The 26,645-nt window shown below is 36.8% G+C and overlaps 2 protein-coding genes across 2 annotated transcripts; both read left to right on the top strand.

Annotated features, from left to right (window-relative positions):
- Window positions 1-1,431: 1,431 nt before the first annotated feature.
- LOC132557136 (peroxisomal sarcosine oxidase-like) lies at window positions 1,432-10,263 on the top strand. The gene is made up of 8 exons (XM_060221626.1): window positions 1,432-1,533; window positions 3,694-3,845; window positions 4,454-4,667; window positions 4,989-5,171; window positions 6,036-6,182; window positions 6,577-6,726; window positions 7,748-7,823; window positions 10,151-10,263. The coding sequence occupies exons 1-8, from the start codon at window positions 1,432-1,434 to the stop codon at window positions 10,261-10,263; spliced, it is 1,137 nt and encodes a 378-aa protein (XP_060077609.1).
- Window positions 10,264-11,620: 1,357 nt separating this feature from the next.
- LOC132557132 (peroxisomal sarcosine oxidase-like) lies at window positions 11,621-23,090 on the top strand. The gene is made up of 8 exons (XM_060221621.1): window positions 11,621-11,722; window positions 15,909-16,060; window positions 16,730-16,943; window positions 19,017-19,199; window positions 20,093-20,239; window positions 20,992-21,141; window positions 21,797-21,872; window positions 22,444-23,090. The coding sequence occupies exons 1-8, from the start codon at window positions 11,621-11,623 to the stop codon at window positions 22,566-22,568; spliced, it is 1,149 nt and encodes a 382-aa protein (XP_060077604.1). The 3' UTR covers window positions 22,569-23,090.
- The last annotated feature ends 3,555 nt before the right edge of the window (window positions 23,091-26,645 follow it).

Raw genomic sequence — 26,645 nt, 5'->3', positions numbered from 1 at the left:
AAAAGTTTTGAAAATACATATATCGGCTAAAGCTGAATTAGGAAACACTATGATACACATCAGTTCGTGCATTATATTCATCATTCTGTACGTGATTGTCACACTGTAATTGATATAAAAAATAAATATAGTGATAAATCATAAAACCAATATGTGTTTACTGGAAAACAATATTATATATACATATAGTTAGGGTTAAAAATGTCGTGCGGTAGAAACTAATCATGGAACCAAATCTGGATAACCCAAAAGATGTTAGAGGTGTTGGACTAGTCAATGTTTAATTTGTAAGGTGATTAGGGTGTTCTTTCATTGTACATGAACTTGCCCGGGGCTAGTAGCCTGTTGGAACCACTTGCCGAAATATTATTCTGCTAGTCTCAATTTTTTTCCAAAACTACGTGAAATACTAAAGAAATATATTACTTTTTCTCAATGGATTGATTGAATTAACTGGAAAACCTTTTTACAAAAGACTGTAATGTATATATATCATACAAATACACTGAAAATCGGAGGATAAAAGTCGGAAAAACTGTCCGGATTCCGGCTCCAGCAGTTAGAATGCATCATTAACAAATATGGCTGCCCCTGCTTTAGCAAGTTTTTTTTTTTACGGCTTTTGGGTAGGTGAATTTACCAAGTGTTTGATGACCAATGGTTGTTTTTTTTTTTTTACAGTTAGATTTATCCTCTGAATATTTCTTTGTATATATAAAGAAACCCAATACTTTTGCCAAGCTTGCATGACACGGTATGGGAAAATTGACATTGTTCTAGTTTTTAATTCAAGAAATACTTCTAATGTTATATGCTTTAGATTATATGATAAGAAATGATTATAAATTCTTAAGTGTCCGCTGGGGAAAAAACGTCTAAAGAAATTCACTGGCCATGGGCTAGTTGGCCTGCCATTTACACTAGCCCAAGCTATAAACTTGGTAACACTGGGCGTACGCATTGGGCTATAGCGGAATATTATTAACACTAGGGAACGCTCAGTAATCACGGAAATGCACTGCACGAAGAAGGAGATCGTAACGGCCAAGGGAAACATGTCTCTCATTTTCCTTTCATAGGTTATTTTGGAAAACATTTGAAGTATGCTTTTACACCAATTGGTAGAGTATTTTATTTTTTCTTTAGGAATAAATAATTCTCCTTCCTATTCCGATCTTTGTATGTACAGAAATGTATAAATGTTACTGACTATGCTCCTAACATCTGGACTGCTCAACATATTACATAATTGTTTTCTAACGTTCGTTATCAAGGTATCACGTTGATACTAAGATTCTGCTTGAACAGAAATGGGATAGATGTTACTGGCTGTGATCCTAACATCTGGACTGTTCAACATATTACTTCCTTGTGGCCAAACGTTCGTTATCAAGGTATCACTTTACTTTATCGTATCGCATACGTACAAAAATGGAGGTGTACGACTCGATCGTGGTGGGGGCTGGAATAGAAGGCTCGTCCACAGCTTATCACTTGGTCAAGAATGGACATCACACCTTGTTACTTCAACAAGTGAGAGTTCTTCTCGATTTTACATCCTTTATTTTCTTTCATTTATCGACAGGGCAGATGTTTTCCTTTTCGTTATTTTGTGTTTTAGCTTGGCGAATTTTCGGTACAATAATAAGCCACCATATTTAAAAGCCAAGTCTTAGATATTGTAGTACTCAGACAATGTGTATACAAATATAGCTGAGGTATTGGAGATGATATCTGAAAACTCTTTGTACCCTTTCAATATAGTTTCATAACTCTTCTGACAAACCCCGTGCGTGTACTACCGAAGAGGTGGATATGTGTTATAAATACAAGGAAGGTAAAGACAACATCGAATAATAAGCTTACTATGGTCCTAGGATAAGTATCTGTATATGGTATTACGACAGACTCTTCGACATCAGTCGTTTATCTAGATCTTTACCTACAAAGAAATCAATATGGAAATCTTTCCACCAAGCTGTATGATAAGCGTGATGATTCCAATTATCATATTTCTAGGTAGCAACATCTGCTTCATCAACCTTTAATGCTTACATGTCGCAGTTGACTCAATATTCAATGTTCCCATTATCATGATTTTCTTAAAAGCAGTCGTCAACTGAATCGTAATACAGGGTTTCAAAATATGCAATTTGAAGAAAAGATCTCATTGAGAGATATTTTATTTCTTTGTGCAATATGAAGCTGGATGTGTTTGATGCTCGTTAGTTTTGACTGTTTGGTCCATTGCTGTATATTTTGTTCTCATTCAAGAACGTGACATTACTTAGACGAACCAAATTTACATTGCTGATGTTTTCGACGAAGCAGAAGGCGCTTCTTTTTCCGGAACACCTTATTTTATTTCAGGATTGTTCATGTAAAACTTTCCTTTGTTCATATTTTGCCTTAGAATCATTTCCATATGAGGTCGGGTTATGAAATTTTTGACATGTTGGTATTTTCTTGTTTTTCCATATAAATATCAACTGGTGTATTTTCTGTATTTTGAGTTCAGGAATCTCCCCGTAAATCATTTTATTCCTATTTTCCCTATTTTTTCGACTGATTCTAGTTTAAAATAAAACGCTGTTGAGAAGCCAGTTTTTTCTCCTCGTTTAGAATACATTCTTAGAGATATTGCTTCATAAAAGCATGGTTAACATAATAATAATATCTAATCCCTACATGTACACGTCACACACATTGGTGGAAGGAGTTTACATTGGTGGGAGGAGTTTACATTTGTGGGAAGGGGTCCACATTTTTGGGAGGGGGTTTACATTGGTGGGAGGAGTTAACGTTGGTGGAAGGAGTTTACATTGGTGGGAGGAGTTCACATTTGTGGGAGGAGTTTACATTTGTGGGAGGGGGTTTACATTTGTGGGAGTGGTTAACATTGGTGGGAGGGGATTTACATTGGTGGGAGGAGTATACGTTCGTGGGAGGAGTTTACATTGGTGGGTGGAGTTTACATTTGTGGGAGGGGTTTACATTGGTGGGAGGGGGTTAACATTGGTGGGAGGGGGTTTACATTGGTGGGAGGGGGTTAACATTGATTGAGGGGGTTTACATTTGTGGTAGGGGGTTAATAGTTACTATTGACTCTTCATAACAACAATTGTTTCCTGTGTGGAAATAACATCAAAATATAAACACCATAACAGATTATTTGATCTCATTTAAAATCTAATTTTGATATTTGATAAATGTAATAAACTAAAGGAAATCATATAAACAAAATGGACTTCATCCCCGTTACGCAGTGTGTAATATGTCACAAGTACTCAGCTACAGTTCTTTAGTTTATGTTGTATAAAATAAGATGATTCACTTGTTGATGGCGATATCATAAACCGAGCTAATAGAATCCCTACAAAATGTCCACCTTTAGATATCAAAAGATTGTACAAAAGACAAAAAATACCTTAGAATACAAATAAAGAACCTGAAACAGTAGTATTATGGTGTATAACAAAGACCCCTCGACATTCCTGAATTTTGACATGGTATATTCCGACGATGCAGTCTTGTAAGATACCGTTTTTAACATAAAAGGGATATGATAATTTATTTTCTAGGATTTATATAATAATTTCCCTTTGTACACTAACACTATACATTGAAGCACAAGTAACAACACGATTGCTTGCTAACAAAACCATCAGTAGTCTGTTATCAATGCTTTTACAGTTTCCCCTTCCACATTCTCGTGGAAGTTCCCATGGACAAAGCCGAATCACCCGGATGGCCTATGGCAGTGACGATTACTACACGGAGATGATGAAGGAGGCGTACAAATTATGGGAGGTACTAGAAAATGAATCTGGAACTACTTTATATAAGTAAGATTTTACGTTCGTCGATGTTTATGAATACACAAAATCTTGCAATTACTCGATGTTAGCAAAGACAATGAATGGAGAGAAATGCTAAATATAGTTTTATAGTATTCAATCGACGTTTGCTTATGTACAATATCTGTTGAATTCGGAGTAGGCTGTTGACGCCACTCTACTGCATTTGTCAAGCTCACAAAACAGATACCGAAAACATCACCAAAATTAACATAGAGTCCGCCTAATTTCTGAGTGAAACGTTTAACTGTTTTACCAGTGGTAATGATTTAGAGTGCTATGAAATATATTTGCCCTGAGCAAACAATACCCACAAACGTTGTTATAGAAATGACATCATAATGACTTTTGGTTACCTTGTTAGCTGATTATATTGTTCCAACCTTGTAACGTAATCTATTATAGCATGTAAGTTTAGTTTACACAACATGCTACAGTCACTGACGGATTGAACGGCAAATTATAACTGTTAATCCATGTCGTACACAAAATCATCTTCTTAAGGGCATTAAGTTAGAATGAGTGCTCCAAAAAGACACATTATAAAACAAGAGAAGACAACTCAATTCCAGGAAATATTGCTTACTTCTACACAGAAAAACAGGCCTCCTTGTGGTCGGGAAAGTTGGAGACGATCAAATTGATGGAACGGTAAGGGCACTCCGTAAGTACTCACTGCCATTCACCTCACTTGACGGACAAGTCTTGCGACAGAAGTATCCAATGCTGAACTACCCTGAAGACATAGCGGGTGTTGAGGACCATAGCGGAGGAGTGTTGTTTGCTGACAAAGCCTTGGCGGCTTTTCAGGTAATAGTCATTTTGATAGATTTTGAGAAGTAAATATTCACTGTGAGATGAGTTTTAAACCCCTAAAAAATAATATGAAGCCAGATGTTTAAACAAACAAATTGCATGACATTGCTTAGAAACTATCTAATACATAAACAACCCCGTACTTCACAAAGCATCTTGTTCACCATTTACATAGTTTTAACAAATCTTGGGGTACCATGTACGTCCTAGAAGACGGCTAATGTCCGTCCTCAGTATAATCGTGTTTTACTGTATATATTAATTGTATTTATGCACATAAGGTGGGTTTCAAGTAACAATTCCTTGTCATTCCAGGGCCAGTTTGTTAAGCAAGGAGGTATTTTGCGTGATAACGAGGCCATGGTGGACGTATCTCCGGGGGATATTGTAACAGTAAAAACCAATAAGGGTAGCTATAGAGGCCGGAACCTAGTCCTGACAGTAGGACCCTGGGCCACCAAAGTACTTCCTTCTCTTGGCATCCATATACCACTCAAGGTAAGGTACACAGATGACAACCCTAAGCTTCTCTGGATATGATGAACGTCCACATCAAGAAGGTGAAGTGAATCTTCACCAACGTTATGGCATTAAGATTTAGATGCAAGGTTTTCAAAATCCATCTTATATCATTTGTTTTCAAAAATGTGCAGATTAGTTTGTTTGAACTACAAATACCATATGGCTTCAGTTGTTAGAAGGTCAGTATGAGGAAAAGAGGAAAAGTTGATATTTTCTTGTTAATTCTGTAAAAGGTCGAGTTGCACTAGGTTTAAGAGAAGATACACTAGATCAAAATTCAATTCTTTCTTATGTCTGAATAATTCAGACGAAGGTCATGAATCGTCACGTGTTTGAATTAAAACGTAGCCACCAGGTTACAACAAATAGATATTTTTAAATTGTACAAATCGCAAGGAACTTTTACATTTTATATATAACATGGCAACATTGCTGAAATACATTAGTTATATATCAAAGGAAAAAAAGCACCAAAATGTCAACGTAATTATAATCCAAACTCAAAATCAATAAAAATGCGAACAAAAGAAAGATTTACACGGAAACTACTGAAAAGTTACAAAGATAATAATGAGACCAGGTGTTCGGGAAGGGTGGGTAATCGTCTTCTGCTTCATCGACAAAACCTGCCATGTAAATATTTTGGTCTATACGAGTAAGTTATGCCACGTTCTTAAATGAGAACAATGTGTACAGCAGCGCAACCAACAGGTAAACTAATGAGCATCAAAAACGTCCATCTATTCCTCGTACCGGGTTCATTTTGAATATCAGATTAGTCAATGTCTTACCGGATGTGTATGCTTGAGGCTTGTTTTTTTATTGATAATTATTTTTCAGGTTTTGCGTATCAGTGTCTTTTACTGGAAAGAGAAAATTCCAGGAACATACGGAGCCGAAACGTTTCCAATATTTCTGGAAGACAATGCGATTAGGAATTTTGACGTGTATGGCTTGCCGAGCTTGGAATACCCGGGATTGTATAAGGTTATCAAAATAAAAAGAAATTTGGAAATCACTTATATGTATACTATATTCACACTATTCAATACAGAAAGGCCAATTTTGAGGTTAAAAACTAAGTAAGTTATAATTTAACAAGGTAGGGCTTGAAAACGTTTAAACGTGGTTAAAAATATTTTTTTGTTTTAATGTAAAGCAGATATGGTTTTAAAATAAATTAATAGTATGGTTTGTATATGAAAATACCAAACAGGTAATAAACCCGCTTAGTAACCGTACTGTATTCATTGGAACATGTAAACAAGAGGTTGGCATAATGATAATATGTAAACCTCGGTAAAGAATTTCGAAACTAGATTACGACAAATTGGCCAGATTTTTGATATATCTAAAGAAGAAATAATAATAATACTTGCAGCAGTGTTTGCACTCCGGTCCCGAGATTGACCCTGACAGGAGGGACGATACTGACAGCAGTTGGGTGCTGGATGCCATTAAACAATTTGCGGCCGAACACTTTCCACTTCTTGAGGCTCATCCCGCTATCACAGAAACTTGCATTTACACAGTAAGTAAAGGTGACGTATACACATGTCTTCATCCGTGACATCTTAATAGATCTACCTTGTATCCAATTATCCAGGCTGTTTGTTTTAACCGAAGTCTCCACATTAAGCGTTATCATACCTTACACAAAATAAACAATCGAATCACCATATATTTGCACCATAAATGGACCATTTTTTCATATCAATATACTATCTACACGGTACAGCTATCAGTATTGCAATAGAATAAACGAGTTTCGTTATCTGAACTCATTTTTGTTTATTTTCACCTAAGAATGAATGTTATACATTGGTTAAGGTGTTCGAGCGAGATTGACGAAAACATCATTTCACATACACACATGACCACTCTGTTCCACAACTGGTATAAACATCCATCACCACGTGTGTTATCAGTCTATGTTGACCACACATGGCCACTCAGTTCTATGACAGGTATAAACATTCCTCAACACTTGTGTTATCAGTCTGTGCTGACCACACATGACCACACAGTTCTATGACAGGTATAAACATTCAGCACCGCGTGTGTTATCAGTCTGTGTTGACCACACATGACCACACAGTTCTATGACAGGTATGAACATTCAACATCACTTATAAATTTTTTATCAGTCAGTGTTAACCGATGATTGTCATCCAGCAATGCCATTTCATTTTAAGATTTGAAGTGTCCGTATCAATTATGGATTGATACGTTAATTAGAGTTTATACGGCTTCTTAACGTCAAAACCATCTATAACTTGTTGCTTTGGATGATACCCACCCTGCACGTGCGACTCTTTAGTAAAATTCAATCTCTTGGAAAGTTCTGTCAAGTATCCTCCAGTTAACCGCAGACCGACTCATAGACATCCAATACAGATGTCAGAGTACCCTTTGCCCGTGCAATGTCCCACCAAACGTGCATATTTTTGGGCAATATAGTATTATATAATAAAAGAAATAAATAGTTCAGTTACGCTTTACAAGTAATACCTATATAACAATATAACATTTCATCTTTTTTTTTCTCTAAGAATACACCGGACCATGATTTCGTATTGGACAGACACCCTGCTTGTAGAAACATTATCATAGGAGCAGGCTTCTCTGGTAAGTTCTCATCCTGACACCCATCAGTAACTACTAATACTATTGGATTTACTGTAGTAATCAGCTTAACACCCACAAATCACTTCTAATGCTGTTCAATTTACTGGACTAACGAGCTTAACACCCACAAATCACTTCTAATACTGTTTAATTTTCTGTACTAATCAGCTTAACACCCAAAAATTACTTCTAATGCTGTTTACCTTTCTGGACTAACCAGCTAAACACCCAAAAATCACTTCTAATAATGTTCAATTAACTGGGCTAGCAGAGCATGCAGAATATGTTTATTGTGTAACTGGTTATCTGACATAAACACCTGCTTGTCTTTTCAATTATAGATATTTTTCATACAATAAAAAAGTACTGAAGCAGGCTGTCTGCCGTTTTTGACACCATCTATTAGATATTACCTCTCTGATCATTGTTGTGTGGAGTTCCATTCACATGTACTCTGTCATTTTAAGTTTCCCTCCTTTAAATATCCCGTGTGTTTAGCCTTAAAATATCCTCACCAGTGCTGTCATAACAACGACCATCTCCCGAAACGGTGACCAAGTCTGAGTGGACTGAAGAGATCCATCTTAACATGTAACAATATCACTCCAGGTCTGACATGACTGAAGTCAACCTTAACATGTAACAATATCACTCCAGGTCTGACAGGACTGTAGTGATCCTCCTTAACATGTAACAATATCACTCCAGGTCTGACAGGACTGTAGTGATCTACCTTAACATATAACAATATCACTCCAGGTCTGACAGGACTGTAGTGATCTACCTTAACATGTAACAATATCACTCCAGGTCTGACAGGACTGTAGTGATCAACCTTAACATGTAACAATATCACTCCAGGTCTGACAGGACTGTAGTGATCAAACATAACATGTAACAATATCACTCCAGGTCTGACAGAACTGTAGTGATCCACCTTAACATGTAACAATATCACTCCAGGTCTGACAGGACTGTAGTGATCCTCCTTAACATGTAACAATATCACTCCAGGTCTGACAGGACTGTAGTGATCAACCTTAACATGTAACAATATCACTCCAGGTCTGACAGGACTGTAGTGATCCACCTTAACATATAACAATATCACTCCAGGTCTGACAGGACTGTAGTGATCTACCTTAACATGTAACAATATCACTCCAGGTCTGACAGGACTGTAGTGATCTACCTTAACATGTAACAATATCACTCCAGGTCTGACAGGACTGTAGTGATCCTCCTTAACATGTAACAATATCACTCCAGGTCTGACAGGACTGTAGTGATCAACCTTAACATGTAACAATATCACTCCAGGTCTGACAGGACTGTAGTGATCAAACATAACATATAACAATATCACTCCAGGTCTGACAGGACTGTAGTGATCAAACATAACATATAACAATATCACTCCAGGTCTGACAGGATTGTAGTGATCAAACATAACATATAACAATATCACTCCAGGTCTGACAGGACTGTAGTGATCTACCTTAACATGTAACAATATCACTCCAGGTCTGACAGGACTGTAGTGATCAAACATAACATAAACATAACATATAACAATATCACTCCAGGTCTGACAGGACTGTAGTGATCAAACATAACATATAACAATATCACTCCAGGTCTGACAGGATTGTAGTGATCAAACATAACATATAACAATATCACTCCAGGTCTGACAGGACTGTAGTGATCAACCTTATTATGTAACAATATCACTCCAGGTCTGACAGGACTGTAGTGATCCTCCTTAACATGTAACAATATCACTCCAGGTCTGACAGGACTGTAGTGATCCAACATGTAACAATATCACTCCAGGTAACATGTAACAATATCACTCCAGGTCTGACAGGACTGTAGTGATCAACCTTAACATGTAACAATATCACTCCAGGTCTGACAGGACTGTAGTGATCCACCTTAACATGTAACAATATCACTCCAGGTCTGACAGGACTGTAGTGATCAAACATAACATGTAACAATATCACTCCAGGTCTGACAGGACTGTAGTGATCTACCTTAACATGTAACAATATCACTGTTAATTGCCTCCATAAGTTTATAAACAATCCCTGTTTCAACGTGAGGTAACATCAAATTCAAATTTACTTCAGATGGTGTGGACAAGCGCTTCAATCTCTGTTGAAATCAGTGCTAAGGAAACTCATTACAAGGTGTTGATTTGCAGCTCGTGATAGCCTTGTATTTAGACAGTTCATTCTTCTACAAAAGTCGGACAACATTTTGCCCAGGACAATGTTAGCTGATCGATACTTCTGACAGTGATACGTTAATATTGTTTACAGGTCACGGATTCAAACTGTCACCTGTTGTGGGTAAAGTCCTATCTGAACTGGCCATGCAGAAGATATCCTCCTACAACCTGTCTTATTTCAAGATCGATCGATTTCCCAAATAATATCAAGTATGATATTCTTTTGTAAATACAAAGAAATCACAAATATAGCTTCTACTATTGATTCAAAGTAAATCTAATTTATAAATGAATGTATCCTTCTAAGCTAAACTTGTTACTAATAGTGGTTAATGTTGTGAATTGGTGATTTAAAACTGATAACTGATATAAAAATAATATAAAATTATACAATCTGTATTTGATTAACGAGTAAACAAATCTTGAAATTTTATATATCTAAAAGTATGAACAGAATGGGATATAAAAACTGTCGAATTTCAACGAATTGTCAACTAATAGATCATTTAGAATAAAGAATGAAATCCGAAACAGATTTGAATGTATATATCAAAATACCGCAATATTTAATTTTTTTTCATTTTTTATATTTAAAGAAGTGTGGACACAATTCAGCGTAACGTCTACGTTAGGCAAACAAATACTGAACAAACCTAACAAATTGTAGAAGTTTAGACAATCTGAATTTTCTTTAAGTGTTGCAGGATAAATAGAATACATGGTTAGAGTCATCACATGTAAGCTGCACTTTTGCTCGAGAGAGCAAGATAAAAGTGACTAGACAAAGGCTCGCCACTTCTTTCTTTCTTCATCCTCGCCGAAGTACGTCATGTCATTAAGAGAGTGATAATGTATTCTATATTTGGTACCGAAAAACATAGCACGAACAGCTATAGAATATCAGATAATCATTCAAACTAAGATTCGATATAAGGAAGGCCTAACAGGACCAGCAGGAAGGAACATGTACACCTTTGTAAAGATAACAAGAACGACAGCACCTGTTTCAAGTCTTCTATAACGTACTCCACAACTCAATTTTCTACTCTAGGCTACTAATCATTTGGTTTTTATTTTATTTTCGTTTCAAATTGTCATCGTTATAATCTCTGACCATTTAATCCTATGTCTAATGAAATGAAAAAGGAAAAAATTCTTTTGATTACCACCAAAATTCTAAAAACATCAACACAAAACTCTTCTGATATTTTGTTCGCCAGAAAAAGAGCGAGTGCAATTTGTAAGCTGATACCGGTCTGTGCAAACAAACAACTCAATGTCAGATGGAGCGGTGTGTGCGCAGTTGACCTAGTTTACACACTCGTATCATCATATTTTTTTAACTTATTTTTATTTTATTTTTTCACGGTTCATATGAATGCTTGTCAAAGAATGAGAGCTTTGCATGAAATATAAATAAAACATGTACACCCCGTCGTTAAACACAGCGATCTCCGGGACTCGACGATACACAAATGAGGCTTAAGAGTATCATTAGTGGCGGTTGGGTCACATGTGTTATCACACGACTGTTTCGTTCGATACAACAAGGAGCAGTAACATGGAGGTGTACGACTCGATCGTAGTGGGGGCTGGAATAGAAGGCTCGTCTACAGCTTATCACTTGGTCAAGAATGGACATCACACCTTGTTACTGGAACAGGTGAGAAATCACGGCGGTCTGGTCGCATTATATAATTATGGTGTATACACGATGATTTACATGTCTTGGTAAATATATGTGGTTTAAATATTATCTTACTGGCAAGAGGATTATGTACACACATAACATATACCTAAATGACATTGACAGTTAAGAACCATTCCGTGTATTTGAAATCCAATTCTAAATTGGTAAACAGAACGTCGGTCAAGGTCAACGCTGAAATGGTAAAGTTAACAACAGACTGGGTCTTTCAAAGCTTATTCAACTTAACAAGATTTGTGAAAAATAATCATTTATAGTTTTATAAATATTACAAATACAACACAGACATGTTTACTCAACAGGTTATAGAGTTAAAATGTGTAACATAGACGGTCACTATCTCAGGTGTGGATATCTATGTAGTAGTCGCATATCATCTTAATCAAGCGTTAGGTAAAACAGCTTTTCCACCATTCCTAGTATTTAGAGATGTGATCAGATTTTCCACCATTCCTAGTATTTAGAGATGTGACAGCTTTTCCACCATTCCTAGTATTTAGAGATGTGACAGCTTTTCCACCATTCCTAGTATTTAGAGATGTGACAGCTTTTCCACCATTCCTAGTGTTTAGAGATTTGAGAGGAAAACATCGATGCTCCACTTCAATTCGCCAAAATTCTTTTAACTTGTTATTTAACACAGCACGAAAGTAAAGCAATATAAGATTTGAGAGGAAAACATCGATGCTCCACTTCAATTCGCCAAAATTCTTTTAACTTGTTATTTAACACAGCACGAAAGTAAAGCAATATAACATACATGTATGTGCATAACTTGACTCTATAAGATTTCCCTGAAACTTTCAAACAAAAGAATAGTTGTGCTTGGTTATCGAATATCCATATTCCACCTATGAAATATTCACACGTAGCAAAATGTAAAGTTAGGAGGCCTAAGTGCGGCCGTAAAATGAGGTATCCAATGTTCTAGGAAATTACCAGTAATTAACTACTTGAAATTACATTGAATTAACATAAGGAACTGTCTCAATACGTTATCAGATACAGTGACACAGATATTTCTTGTCAAGTTATACTTTTTTTACCTGTCACAGATCAAGTAAATTATGAATACTGATGAACACATTTTTGCGCATTATTACAATGTAACTTATGACAAAGGTATCGTAAAGTTGAGTCAATGGCCAATATATAGGTAAACACAGGTCACAGGTCAATTAAGTGATCAATAAAAAAACCCTATATTTGACACTATTAATTTGTACATTTAAGTACAATGTAATGAAATCTAAAGGTCAATATATAGGTCACCAAAGGCCATAGGTCAAATAGATCAAAATTGGATTCTTCTCATGATGGCAATTCAAACAGCACTGACCTGTTAGCTTCTGGTCTAAAAGGCAAACAGTAAATTAATATGCGCTATGTAATATGCATTGTGTTCCCTACATTTGTTCGTTTTTTTTTTCTGTCGTGAATCCACCCTGTATAGCATCAGTCGCTGAACACATCATTTGTGAGAGTTCCCACACGGGTATTAAATAATCTGTGAACTTTAATTGGCTAATTTTCAAGTTTTTCCCACAGTGATTGGTCACCTGTTCCGCCGTGATGTCGGCACTGGTGAGGTAAAATTTGGATTTTTTTAAAAAACAAAATGAAGTCTTTATAAAGGTTTATTGAACTTTTTTTTTCTTTTTTTTTTCATTTCATGCAACCGTGGTAATTCATCAAAAGACATTGTTAATATCTCTAGATTTAGTTGCGGAATATTTTGATGTATAACTCATATACAATTTGATGTAATTTAATAGAAAAAGTTTTGTTGTTAAATCTACAACTTTGATTTACAGAACTTGTTTTGTGGGCAAGTTTATCAACAGAGCCTATATACCCACTTCGTCCACACATGTGTACGGATACTACCAGAAGACTCACAAATAGCATTGATTCCTGTAGAAACCTCCGATAAATAGATACATATGCACAAATTTGCATTACACATTTTTATCGGGGAATGAATAAAGACAGAAATGTTGCAGTTGTACTTGTTTTTATTGTCTAATCGTTGGTAAAAACTATCATGTGATATAACCAAAGTTTTCCTAAGGAAGGAATAACCCCCAGCTTCTCAAACGACCCGCAGAACCATGGTGGCTTATACCTAACATTTCGTCTTTTCGTTTTGTTGCCCTTGGAAAGAACTTCGGGCGAAAAAACGAAGTAACAAAAAGACGAAAATCCGACAAAGCGAAAAAAATAAAATACGAAAAGACGAAAACACGCCAAAGCGAAATAACGAAAAGACGTGCAGGTTGATATATAGTATATGAACTCCGTGCTTCTAACTAATTCAAAATGGGCGACCACATATCACCCAGAATAGGATATACGTGTATTAGAGGATCAATTGTTATATTCTTATTTGATTTGTTTAAAGGTTTTAGATATTTTGTACTCTGCCTATTAAGTAAATAGACACATAACTTTTTACAACTGTATGTATTTGTTAGAATGTTCAGTTTCGAGATAAGACTAATTTTATCCACATGTCAGCTGCATATGAAATACATGTATATACAGTGGTGGTGACGCACAACAAAGCAAAAAAATTCATGCGCGCGCGCACACACACACACGAACAGTATCATGCGAACAACTGTGCGATAGGATCGCACGTTTTGTGCGGTTTGATAAAAATCGTTTGCTAATATTACGAATTGAAAATCAAACGGAAAATTATTAAAACTAAATTAAACGGGAAGATTTTACTGAATAGCGATCATATGAACATTAAAATTCATCGGTGACTATAAAAGTCATTTTTAATTCGACAATTTTCAAAATAACATTGGACCTGAATAAATTAGTTTTATCGTAATATGTAAAGGTTTCTAAGGATATTTGATTTTAGTAATATGTCGACCTGGTAACACAATATTGACCTCGGACTTCAAAGTTGATAGAACACCATAATGACCCCATTACATAATTCCATAACTGATCAATATAAAACGGTATAGCCAGATGCTAAATTAATCAAACAGCAGTTTCTCCGTCACGGACTGGTCAGTGTGGTCCGTGTAATTCTGACGTTCTATCGACCTATATATATCGCGTTGGAGTCGATGAACGTCAGAATTACGTCCCAATAAAAAGTGAGGGAAACATGTCCCGTGCTTGGATCGGCATTGAAATGGTAATAAGTGTGGAAAGCAGTCGTCTATTTCACATGTATATCGTGCACGAATCAAAAGGTATGTTCTTTATATTTTCAAACAGGACAAACATAATAACCGACACACTGACTAAACGTACATATTTCAACACCCCCCCTCCTCCCACTCTTAACAAAAGTGTACTTTACGATTGTGTTGGTCACTTTTTGCGTATGCTCAAACGTACAGACAATAAGGTAAACAACCACGCTTTGCTTTCTTTCTTCCATTTCACTGATGGAGCTGTATATCGATGTCAAGACTTTGAGATAATTCATTGAAGATTTTAAAAAGAGGGAATATTCATTTTCGTAAGTGAAATTTAGCTGAGAGCGCTTGTCTATGTTCGCCTGGGTAATGATACATGATTACGTCCGATATGCTTTTTCGGAAATACCTTGGCCTTTCGATCTATTTGCCATATGCATGTGAAAATGGCGATTTGTCTCCACGTTCATCATTTGAATGCCGACTCTCGTATGGGTATTTACCTCGCTGAGTTTGAACGTCGATCAGACCAAGATATAAAGTTGATAGAACGTCAGAATAATTTGGACAATGGTCAGAGGTGCTGGCTCAAAGTGTTGAAGCTTATTAAATAATTTGAGGAAAATTAAAATTGATTTAAAGCAATGTCAAAATAAACTAACGTTTCTATTGCACGAAAGACCCACAAGTGAATGGTACCTTTCAATACAGCCTGTACGACCTAATGTAAGGCACTTTTGGAAGAAAGGAATCTCCTTAGTTTTTGACAGGAAAAAGCAAGCCATAAATGTCAAAACATCAGAGAAGTGTTAAAACTGGCAGATGGTGAATTATCCTAGAGAGAAATAATGGAGTCTCAATTGAGTATGAATCCAGTAAGTTACGTCATTATCCTATCAACATCATAGAAGGTTGAAATCTATTACATGTATATACATTGTTATTTATAGCTCGCTCTAATTTGCGTTTTACAGTTTCCCCTTCCACATTCTCGTGGAAGTTCTCATGGACAAAGCCGAATCACCCGGATGGCCTATGGTGGTGCTGATTACTACACAGAGATGATGAAGGAGGCGTACAAATTATGGGAGGTTCTAGAAAAAGAATCTGGGACTACTTTATATAAGTAAGTGAACAAATAGACACTGGTGGTCATGTTAAGGTAACATAATACATAAATGTGTATAGTAAAATGATTAGAATAATAGATATAGTTTTATTTAATTGTGAAGACAATTCTTTTTTTATTTCAGTCTGTTACTCTTTTTAACTTAATCTGAAATATGATATTTGATGATGATTTATGATAATTTTCTTTTTTCAAAAATGAAAAGGAATAAATAAAATAGAAAAGACACATGAATGAATGACATACAAATAAATGAATAAATCAGAGGGAATAAAAAAGAATTGTTAGATAACCGATACCCGTATCCATATGTACCGTACAAAGCACAAACCAAACATACGTCAAATATATATCTATAATGATAAACCTGTATACTTACGATAAGCTATAAACGACATCCACGTGTTGATACAAATTAACAGTCATAACCTTGAGAGAGAGAGAGAGAGAGAGAGAGAGAGAGAGAGAGAGAGAGAGAGAGAGAGAGAGAGAGAGAGAGAGAGAGAGAGAGAGAGAGAGAGAGAGAGAACAAAAATAATAAATAAATAAACAAATAGCCACTTAGAATGAAGTTGAAATCAACAGCGTGTCCCAAATGGCAATTTTCAACATATTTATCAGATTTCCAAGATCGGAATACGTTATTTGTTAACCATATCTCTACAGAAAAACAGGCCTCTTATTGGTCGGAAAAGCCGAGGAAGATCTAATTGATGGAACGGTTCGGGCGCTCCGGAAATACTCCGTGCCGTTCACATCACTGGACGGACGCGCTTTGGGGAAGAAGTACCCCATGCTGAAATACTCCCAAGACATTACTGGCGTGGAAGACCACACTGGAGGAGTGTTGTTCGCCGACAAAGCTTTAGCTGCTTTTCAGGTAATACATAGTCTTTAGGGCAGGAATAAGAAATATGGTCACAAGCCAATTATATATACATTGCATCACTCTGATTGTCCGTGTTTGCAACGTGAGAAAGGCCTGACTTAGAGTAAACCTGTGTACATGATCGAGCAAATGACCCTATACCTTTTTAAGCACGATCGGAAAGTCGGGCTCCTGCAGCCTTACTGCAAGTCGAATGTGTTTTCAACAACACAAGCAATAATCCAGTCCGGGCCATTATAGCATCAGTGGATGTTTTGCTTGTATTGTTCACAGGCACTCGAGGCCAGGATATTATTTTTTAAACATTGATTTTTGTTTTAGCACTCATAACTGACGTTATTTAAACGAAGTATCAGCAGAATTCAAGATGAAATCCGAGAGAGAGAAGCAGAGAGAAAATGTAGTTATGATAAGTTCCTTGTAAAACAATATGTATCCGTAAGTAGTGTGTATATTTACCTTTTATTTAGTGCATAACATTACAGGCAACGAGAAATTCACAATACGTACATAAGATTAACATCTCAATAACCGGAGGTTTTATCGTCCATGTAATTATCTTTGAGAGAAGAGAGAGAGAGAGAGAGAGAGAAAGAGAGAGAGAGAGAGAGAGAGAGAGAGAGAAGATTATACAGAGCTGGCGGTAATGAGAGAAAAAAATCATGCAGATAATGAAAAAATAATGAGTTATTGAGAATATTTGAAAAGAAATACATATTACTTATTAACCAAGAGGCCCAACGGGCTTGTAGAGAGATACAATGGACTTCCTGACCAAATATCATGACCCAAGGCCTTTTTGGTTATCAGAAGATGTTATTTAAGGGTTTATCCATGACCTTGAATATAATGTCAAAGTAATATCTTTTCTCAAACTTTGTTGCCCTTCACCCAAGAAACGTTTTATCAAACACCATGATCCCTGGACTTTTGGTTAATCGGAATAAGTCGTTTAAAAAATCAACACATTGGACCAAAGTGACCTTGAATAAAGGTCAATGTATTTTTTTTGCTGCAAACGGTGTAGGGCTTTATCTAAGGAACGATATTTTTCATAAATTGCGCCTCTTTTCAAATATTCTCAATAACTTGACAAAAATCACTATGGAAAAAATCATTTAATTTCCAATTTCTAAGTTAATATATTTCCCCCACGATATTTTTCATAAATTGCGCCCTTTTTTCATTATCTGCATGATTTTTTTCTTATTTTTTTTTTTTTTTTTTGAAAAAAAAATTCTCATTACCGCCAGCTTGATTGAAAGTTGATGCATTCTGTATAATCCCTTACCATGATATTGTATCCGAGTTGGCAAATGTGGACTTTTTTGCCCAGCCATTATTTTTCCATCCCCGCAAATGTATTTGTAGAAATAAAAATATCTATTTTGAAGTTACGCGCGTAATGACATCGGAACCTTTCTTACCTGTTCACTGGTATAGTGCTATCCGGAACTCCTCTCCCAAAAAGTCGGAGTGACCGCCCTTGAAATGGCATGTTACTTCCGTCAAAGATAATTACATGGACGATAAAATCTCCGGTTATTGAGATGTTAATCTCATGTACGTATTGTGAATTTCTCGTTGCCTGTAATGTTATGCACCAAATAAAAGGTAAATATACACACTACCTACGGATACATATTGTTTTACAAGGAACTTATCATAACTACTTTTTTTGAGCCAGTTTCCAAGCGAGGGGTCGATTTTTTAAAATCTGGAGTTGCTTGCCTTGTGTATTTTTTAATGACCGTGGACCTCGGATTTGTCAACTGGCACATAAACTTGAATTCTGCTGATATTTCGTTTAAATAACGTCAGTCATGAGTGCTAAACAAAAATCAATGTTTAAAAAATAATATCCTGGCCTCGAGTGCCTGTGGTATTGTTTACGTTCCAGATACAGGTGCATATGTACCTCGCCACCTGGCGCTCAACGTACATTTCCAGTACACGTGCAGAGATCTGATAACTTGCATCCTTACAAAAGTGTAAGGCGTCTTTTTCAATTCTTAAAGAATGCATTCTATCAATGAATACATCTTATATCATTTACCCTTCTAGGGCCAGTTTGTTAAGCAAGGAGGTATTTTGCGTGATAACGAGGCCATGGTGGACGTATTTCCGGGGGATATTGTAACAGTAAAAACCAATAAGGGTAGCTATAGAGGCCGGAACCTAGTCCTGACAGTAGGACCCTGGGCCACCAAAGTTCTTCCTTCTCTTGGCATCCATATACCACTCAAGGTAAGGTATACTTGCTATACGTTAATGACCTTTCAAGGTAATTATTTTTACAGAACCTCTACTGGATTTGTGAACGCATGAATCTGAATTTCACATTTCATAGATACAATTCTAAGAAATCAAAATCATAGTATAATAAACGACGTACAAATCTGATAATTACTGCAGTTAAAAACATGTAACAATACAGGGGTGATGTAAGGAACATGATCCGTCTGGTATACCGTGAATTCGCGCAAGTGGTGTTTTTGTATGTCTCCAGTATGATGCATGTATACCCTTTAGAGTTTTTTTTACTGTGTTTTGTTTTTGATTTTTTTTATTCGTAAACAATATTTATTTGATAACATTAGCTTCTTTCTTATATAAACATCATCTGACTTAGTCAGCTAAACTTTGAAAGCGCATGCAGAACACATCGTTTTTAGGTAACTCCTGGTAGGAGCAGAACACATCGTTTTGGGTAACTCCTGGTACGAGCAGAACACATCGTTTTTAGGTAACTCCTGGTAGGAGCACAACACATCGTTTTAGGTAACTCCTGGTAGGAGCACAACACATCGTTTTTGGTAACTCCTGGTAGGAGCGGAACACATCGTTTTAGGTAACTCCTGGTAGGAGCACAACACATCGTTTTGGGTTACTCCTGGTAGGAACAGAGCACATCGTTTTAGGTAACTCCTGGTAGGAAATGCCACTAGAAATGTTGTCGATTTGGCGTTATAAACAATGAAATTGCTGGTCGTTGTCTGAATAGACAATATGATACATGTATGGATAACTCTACAGACAGGAGGTAGGGTCAGAATGACAATTAGTTGAACTTTCTAAAGAGATATAGCGAACCATTAAAACACTTAGCTACCGTATACCAGTTAATTACCATTTCCTAGGCGATACGTATCAGTGTGTTTTACTGGAAAGAGAAAGTTCCGGGAACTTACGGAGCCGAGACATTCCCAACGTTTTTGGCAGCCAATGGAAGTGGGGACTTCGATGTCTATGGCCTCCCGAGCTTAGAATACCCTGGTTTGTATAAGGTAATGGTGTTTGTTGTCTGTTTCACAAGGTAATTGGAAACTGGATTGAGCGTAGAATATATATACCATAAAACTTTGACTGCATACAGCTGTAGAGATAAATATGTAAACCCAGTGCGCTGAGAACGGGCTCTAATAATACTTTTATATAATGATAATAAAATGAGGAGATCAAAATTTCGGCGTATATTGTACTGTTGTTGTTTTATTTTGGCGATATTTGAAATCGAGGGTGTGGATGGGGGTTACCGCTTGAATGACAGCGAAAGCACTATGACGAAAATAATGACTAAATTTTACAATAATGTGTCTTATTTAAATTACATTCAAACATGTAATTCACTTCAGTGTCTTTTGTTTAATCTTTCGAAAACATGGGAAATTCGGGAATTTAGTTCATTTGAACAAGTGTGTGTAGGAAAATAATACTATATTACCAGCACATCAGAGATCTTCAGTGAGATTTGATCTTCGGACCGTTTCATTCCTTTACACAGTCGCTCTACTAACTAGAATATCTTACTCTGGTTGCAGGAGAGAAGACGATTATGTTTTTATTCGAACCAGATCACGTGCCATTTGAAAGTTGTTTACAAAACACGACATAGATATAATATTGTCATTATTTGTATTGTATGTATTATGTTTGGTGTTGTATTCTAACGGAGAGTATTACCTGTTGGTAGATATTATAATGTGATTGGGTCGGAAATCTTGTACTCTCTCCTTTTTTACTTTATATATACTAATAGTTGTGTTTACACTACGGTCCGGAAATTGACCCGGACAGGAGAGATGACACTGACAGTGCCTGGGTGCTGGATAACATGAAAACATTTGTAGCTAACCATTTTCCTCTATTGGAGCCTCATCCGGCAGTCACAGAAACTTGTATCTATACGGTAAGATTGAGTACCATGTAGGAGGAGTCATATTGTACCTACAGCAGTCCAAATATTTCTAAACAATACGTTGGGGATACCATATCAAAGCTTTAATGATACAAGTCATATGTAATTTTATTGTAACGCTATAAATAAAATGATGTAACATGACTTACACCATGTCTTCTTACCTATCTTTTTTACGCCTATTGTCTGGTGACACAGATATCAGAAATAAAACATACCTGTGTTTTAATGCATTACTCCTATAAACAAGATTGGCTAACTAAGAGTTAATTAGTACTCACTGGAGCCGCTTCCTGGAGCCATAAGTATTGTACTCGGTTACAAAATAATTAAACATTCTTAAATAGTTTTACAACAAATCCATATTTCTAAATATTTCGTGAATGGTGGTGTAAAATATGTCAATGCGCTGAAAGTTTGAAAGGCTTCCCATCTCAACAATGAAAATGTTGCCCAATTTCCACACTTTTAAATTCTTACTATTTTAATAGCAGGTCCCTTTTTATCTGGCAAAGAACATCGAAGTTCACAATGTACATTCTTTCTAGAATTTAAGTATATTCTAGTGTATTTTGGAGTCAACGTCAAACAAGAGCTTGTAAATGTTGTATGTTGTGCGAATGAAAAGCTTGTTTTTCCCCTAAAGAATACACCGGACCACGATTTGGTACTGGACAGACATCCGGCTTGGCGGAACATAATCATTGGAGCCGGTTTCTCCGGTGAGTGTTTATTAACTTCTATTTGTTCTTACTTTCCTTTACGTTGTGGCATGTCATATTGTAGATTTTGTAAATAATCTAAATCAAATCCCTTTGCACTTTATTTGGTAAATGATAAATACTTTCCCCGCTACTGAACGCTTTTGTCGTAACAACAGATGTACTTGGTGTGTATGAATGCCTTTGTATAGCCCTGCCTTATTAGATACTCGTACACTACTGATCAGTTTCTGGAGACTGACAATCTGTAATAATATTTATGACTTTTTTATCAACCATCTGTCAAATCATACTATCTTTGGTAATAATGTACTAAATATTAATATATAAATGTTACTTTCTTTTTAAAAATCTCCCAAACATTATTTGGAATGTCGATGCTTACAAATATTTTATTAACTAGAAACAATCAGAGTTGAGATCATTAAGACGGCTTTAAGTTAATTAAGTCTTCCCGTGTTATGTGCATTACGTATCATATATATCATATCCAATAATCAAAAGTAAATACTAGTTTGATATAGAATATCAATTTTAATTGAATTTATATTTGAACGTCCATGTTTTACAGGCCATGGTTTCAAATTGTCACCTGTTGTGGGTAAAGTCCTATCTGAACTGGTCATGCAGAAATCACCGTCTTACAACCTGTCTTATTTCAAGATTGATCGATTTCACAAATCAGCGAAATTATGATGTATTTATTCAAATATGTGCAATTAAGTATTAGTCTTCTATATACAAACACATTATCCCAGATACATGGAATGGAAAGTGACTGGATAGTCACCATTCATTTTCTTTCTATTTACTGACGTTTCCAGGTTGTTATCCCCGATATGCGTATTGACTTATGGAACATCTGGGACATGATAATTAATTACTCGGAACATATTTGTCTGTTCATAACTCAGATGTATATATCGACCTTTGACCCTGAAAAATATTATCCAAGATGAAGTGTTTACTGGTTAGTTTTTTTTAACTTCGGTATATTTTTAAACATTTATACTGTGACACTGATCCACATTTCCAACAACACGAAGGCACTGCATAGCGTGAATAATAATGACAATATCATACGGTATTGTCATCTGATCTAACATCACAATAGGCATGAAACATCCAAATGTGATGTCGTCAAACTCTATTGTATGATCTTGTTGATAGGGGCTTTTGGCTGAAAACTGTGTCTGATAAAATAAAATTTGATGTATCGTAACAAATAAACACTTATGGTTTCATAGTTTCATTTGTTCTCATTTGTGCATGTATTATTCTTAAAGAAACGTATACATTACAAGGATTTGAACGTGACGTCTACATTTCTGTTGAATATAATTTATTTTCCTGATATCTGGATATAAAGGTCCATTAAACGTGTCGGAAATAACTTACCTGGGAAAGATACATTAATGTCCAAAGTAATTTATTTGTATCGTTACCTCCAAAATAATCAGGAGAAAACTGATATTTCACCACAATCAACACAGTGTAATTTTTCAACATAGGGATAATATGATTCGTCAACTAGTCAACATGGTTTTGATTCATACCCTCGCAGTTATGTCATCACTTTTGACGATGTTGCTAATTTGATATTTAATCATATCTAAAACTCTATGACATTATTTCTAAACGCACATGTTTAACAATGTTCTTTCAAAGCTATCAACTACTGGAGAAATTTTCAAAATGATTGAATATGGAGTGAAGATCACAAGAATCAATAATCACTGATAACTAAAACAGATCGGAGTTCGTTACACTTCATCAGAGTTACTTCCCTTGGACATATTAAGCAGCTTGAAAGAGTAAGTGGTTTCTGCTTCCAGGTCGATTCAAGCAAGTAATATCACTTTTCTAATAGAGACCAATGAACCAGCAGGCTTACTGAGCATCAGACACGTCCGGTTTCATATCGCACAAAGAAATAGATTTTATCTCAAAGAGATCACTATCATTAGAGTAAAACTTCCGCATCACCTATCTCCATCTGTCAATAGTCGACATCTCGCACGAATATTGTGATATTGGGAACAGACCCTCAAATATCGGATCAACTGCGACATGTGAAAACATAGGTTTGGCATGCAGGATGTTGCTATCTAGAAATATGAATTCACAATAGGGAAATTTAATCCTTACTCGTATCTTACAGCTTGGTGGAACGATGTCTGTGTTGGTTTCGTTGTAGTGCAGCAGATAAGGGAAAGTATCTTTCAAAATGTGATACAAGCACCAAACTTGGCACAAATACTCCTTAGGGGTTACTTTTTTGAAAAAATACGCTGGCCACCTGAAATTCAAAATGGCTACCATTTTTCAAGATGGCGGCCATTTTGGCATAAAATTGTCTATTTTGCCATAGAATCTCACTACAGTAACTGATTTAGTTGATCGTTGTGTTAAAAAGTAGGTTTTCAAGTATAAGGAATCCAAAAGTATAACTCTAAGATCTATTTGGAGCTTCTTTCTACCATTTCTATCCCAAAAGAGTGAAAAATTAACAGGAAACGCGGCTTTTGCAATGATATGAAACAACTTTTTATTAAGATTGACGTATGTATATCTAAAAAATGTATATCCAGTTATTCTGCATATTTCAGGAAACTAACTGTATATATTTTAGCCAGAACAGATCTCCAAATATCATTTCAATGTCCAATCCAACTGCAGAGTCAAACTTGTCCACGGCTATAATTTTGTTAATAATGTCTTAATGTCTATACATCTTGTTTGTCTTTCTATTGTCGTTTTGATTGGAACGCGGCATTCTGACTTGCACCCACACTTGGTCAGCTGTTGACAACTCTCTGCAATAGGAGGAAGTGTTGTCCAGAAAACCTGCCACAGATCATCCTTCTTTATCCAGCCCCAGTCTGCAGGACTTTGTGTTTCTGGTTGGCGCAGTGTTGACTGACTCCATATGCAACCTGCCTCAAAAGCTGCACGTTTGGCATGCTGGAGCAGTGCTGCTCGAGTTGGGGGAATGGCTTCGTAAGGTCTCTGCTTTCTAGCAAACATATCTAGCCTGGCGTTATCTACACCTGCAGCTGTACTGGACCTGTCATACATCGTCACCACAAACTTTTCCAGGGTCTCCATATCATCATCATCAACTTTTGGTGGGTACTGGCTAAGTTTTGTAAAGACATCAGAAGCTTCGGGACATACATTCCAGGTTTGCCATGCTGACTTCTTTCCTTTACCACGGAATCCTGATACAACATCACAGCCTGTAAAAGCATGGAAGAAGAGAATTCCTTTGCTTTTCTCCGGTCCTATGAAGTGATGAAGGTCATGTACAGGAATCCATTTGAGATTCTGACCTTGTCCAAAGGCCAACCACAGCTGCTGCAATCCAATCTCCTGAAGGTCTAGAAGAACACTGATCGCGATGACGAGAACATCTGTGTCATTGGCTTTGACTATTAGGGCTTTGCTGCCCTCTTCTGCTGCATTTCTGGCATGGAGAAAGATGCGTGTGTCAGCTTCTTCGTGACTACAAGGAGCCAGCCCATCCATGTTGACTGCATGGTTGCTAGCAACACCATCTTCTCTGGTCACAATAACTGTGTTGGGTGACGATATCTGTGCAATCTTCAGAGCCAGGAAATTGAACAACTCAGTTTTGTTGTCATTGTCTCTCAGGAAATTTTGCCAGTTTCGAGGAATTTTGCCCTTGCTTGTCACCCTGCGTCTGACTCCACGTCCTCGCTTTGTCCTTGTCTCTGCCTTCAAACTTGATGACTTGTAGACATCAAAAACAAGGTCTGTTCTTTGGTACTTTGTGGAGTACGCTTGTATGGTTGGGAGGACCACCAGCGTTGCATAGTCATCAAAAGTCTTTGAAGTTCGTGGAAGTAGAGCGTTCACCAGTGCTGAGCCGTCAATGATTATTGTATCAGCTTCAGGTTCTGTATCAGGGATTCTAACATGGCTTTCAAGAATGGCAGCAAGCTGGGATTTCTGACAAGTGTAGAGCTTCCCGCCTGCACTCAGGGATGCAGGGAACTGCTGATTCTCATGTCGAAAGAATTCCTGCAGGTCACATTCTCTGCTCTGGCACGAGATGAACAGTTTAGAAAAAAGTTGACAGTCTTCCTTCAGCATGTTTTGCTTTGTAACATCAACTGAGGCTGGTTGCTGTTGGAAGAAGTCCACCTTATTCTTCTTGATTGGTTCATAGAAGGTGGTAATTTCTTTTACTGCCAGTCCCCTCATGAACTCCTGGAAACGGATTCTGCCTCTCTTATGGTGTGTGCTGATAAGTTCAGCTGCACTGGGGTCAGCAATGTCCTTGGTGTCCAGTGACAGCAGGTCTTGACTCTCCTCCTGGAAAGGATTTCCCAGATCCCTCATTGCCTGTGTCAGCTTCTGAACTTTCTCAAGGAAATCTCTTTGGGCTCGAGGTGTATGCTCATGGTGGCTGGTTTGTTCTGTAGCCTCTTTCGCCTCAGATGCTGCCTCACACTGCTCAACTAGGTGACTGATCTGAGGACCGGCTACCATCCATCTTCTCAGGGCTGATGGATCTTCAGTCACGCCAATGGCTCCCCCGTCGGCTTTGATGACAGCATTGGCCTGTTCATGTGCTTGGTCAATAGCCATGGCAGAAAATTCTCGGCTAGACTTGTGAACAACAAATTTTCCACTCTCGAATTCTTGGGCAAGCTGAGGATGTTTCTCCTTCAGGGTCAACATGTCTCTTAGATGGATTGGAAGCCAGCGTGCATAGTTTGTGTTGTGTTGGCAAAGAAGTATGGGATT

The sequence above is a fragment of the Ylistrum balloti genome, unplaced genomic scaffold, assembly GCF_031769215.1.
Source record: "Ylistrum balloti isolate Yb309-2 unplaced genomic scaffold, AGI_CSIRO_Ybal_v1 Utg370628, whole genome shotgun sequence".
Taxonomy (NCBI): Eukaryota; Metazoa; Mollusca; class Bivalvia; order Pectinida; family Pectinidae; genus Ylistrum; species Ylistrum balloti.
The sequence above is the reverse complement of the archived record's forward strand: the minus strand, read 5'-3'. Positions and strand labels throughout refer to the sequence as shown.

Coding starts and splice junctions, on each gene's coding strand:
- LOC132557136 (XM_060221626.1), top strand. CDS start 1,432: ATGGAGGTGTACGACTCGATCGTGGTGGGGGCTGGAATAGAAGGCTCG. Junction 6,183..6,576: donor AATACCCGGGATTGTATAAG/GTTATCAAAATA, acceptor TAATACTTGCAG/CAGTGTTTGCACTCCGGTCC. Junction 7,824..10,150: donor CATAGGAGCAGGCTTCTCTG/GTAAGTTCTCAT, acceptor TATTGTTTACAG/GTCACGGATTCAAACTGTCA.
- LOC132557132 (XM_060221621.1), top strand. CDS start 11,621: ATGGAGGTGTACGACTCGATCGTAGTGGGGGCTGGAATAGAAGGCTCG. Junction 19,200..20,092: donor GCATCCATATACCACTCAAG/GTAAGGTATACT, acceptor ACCATTTCCTAG/GCGATACGTATCAGTGTGTT. Junction 21,873..22,443: donor CATTGGAGCCGGTTTCTCCG/GTGAGTGTTTAT, acceptor CATGTTTTACAG/GCCATGGTTTCAAATTGTCA.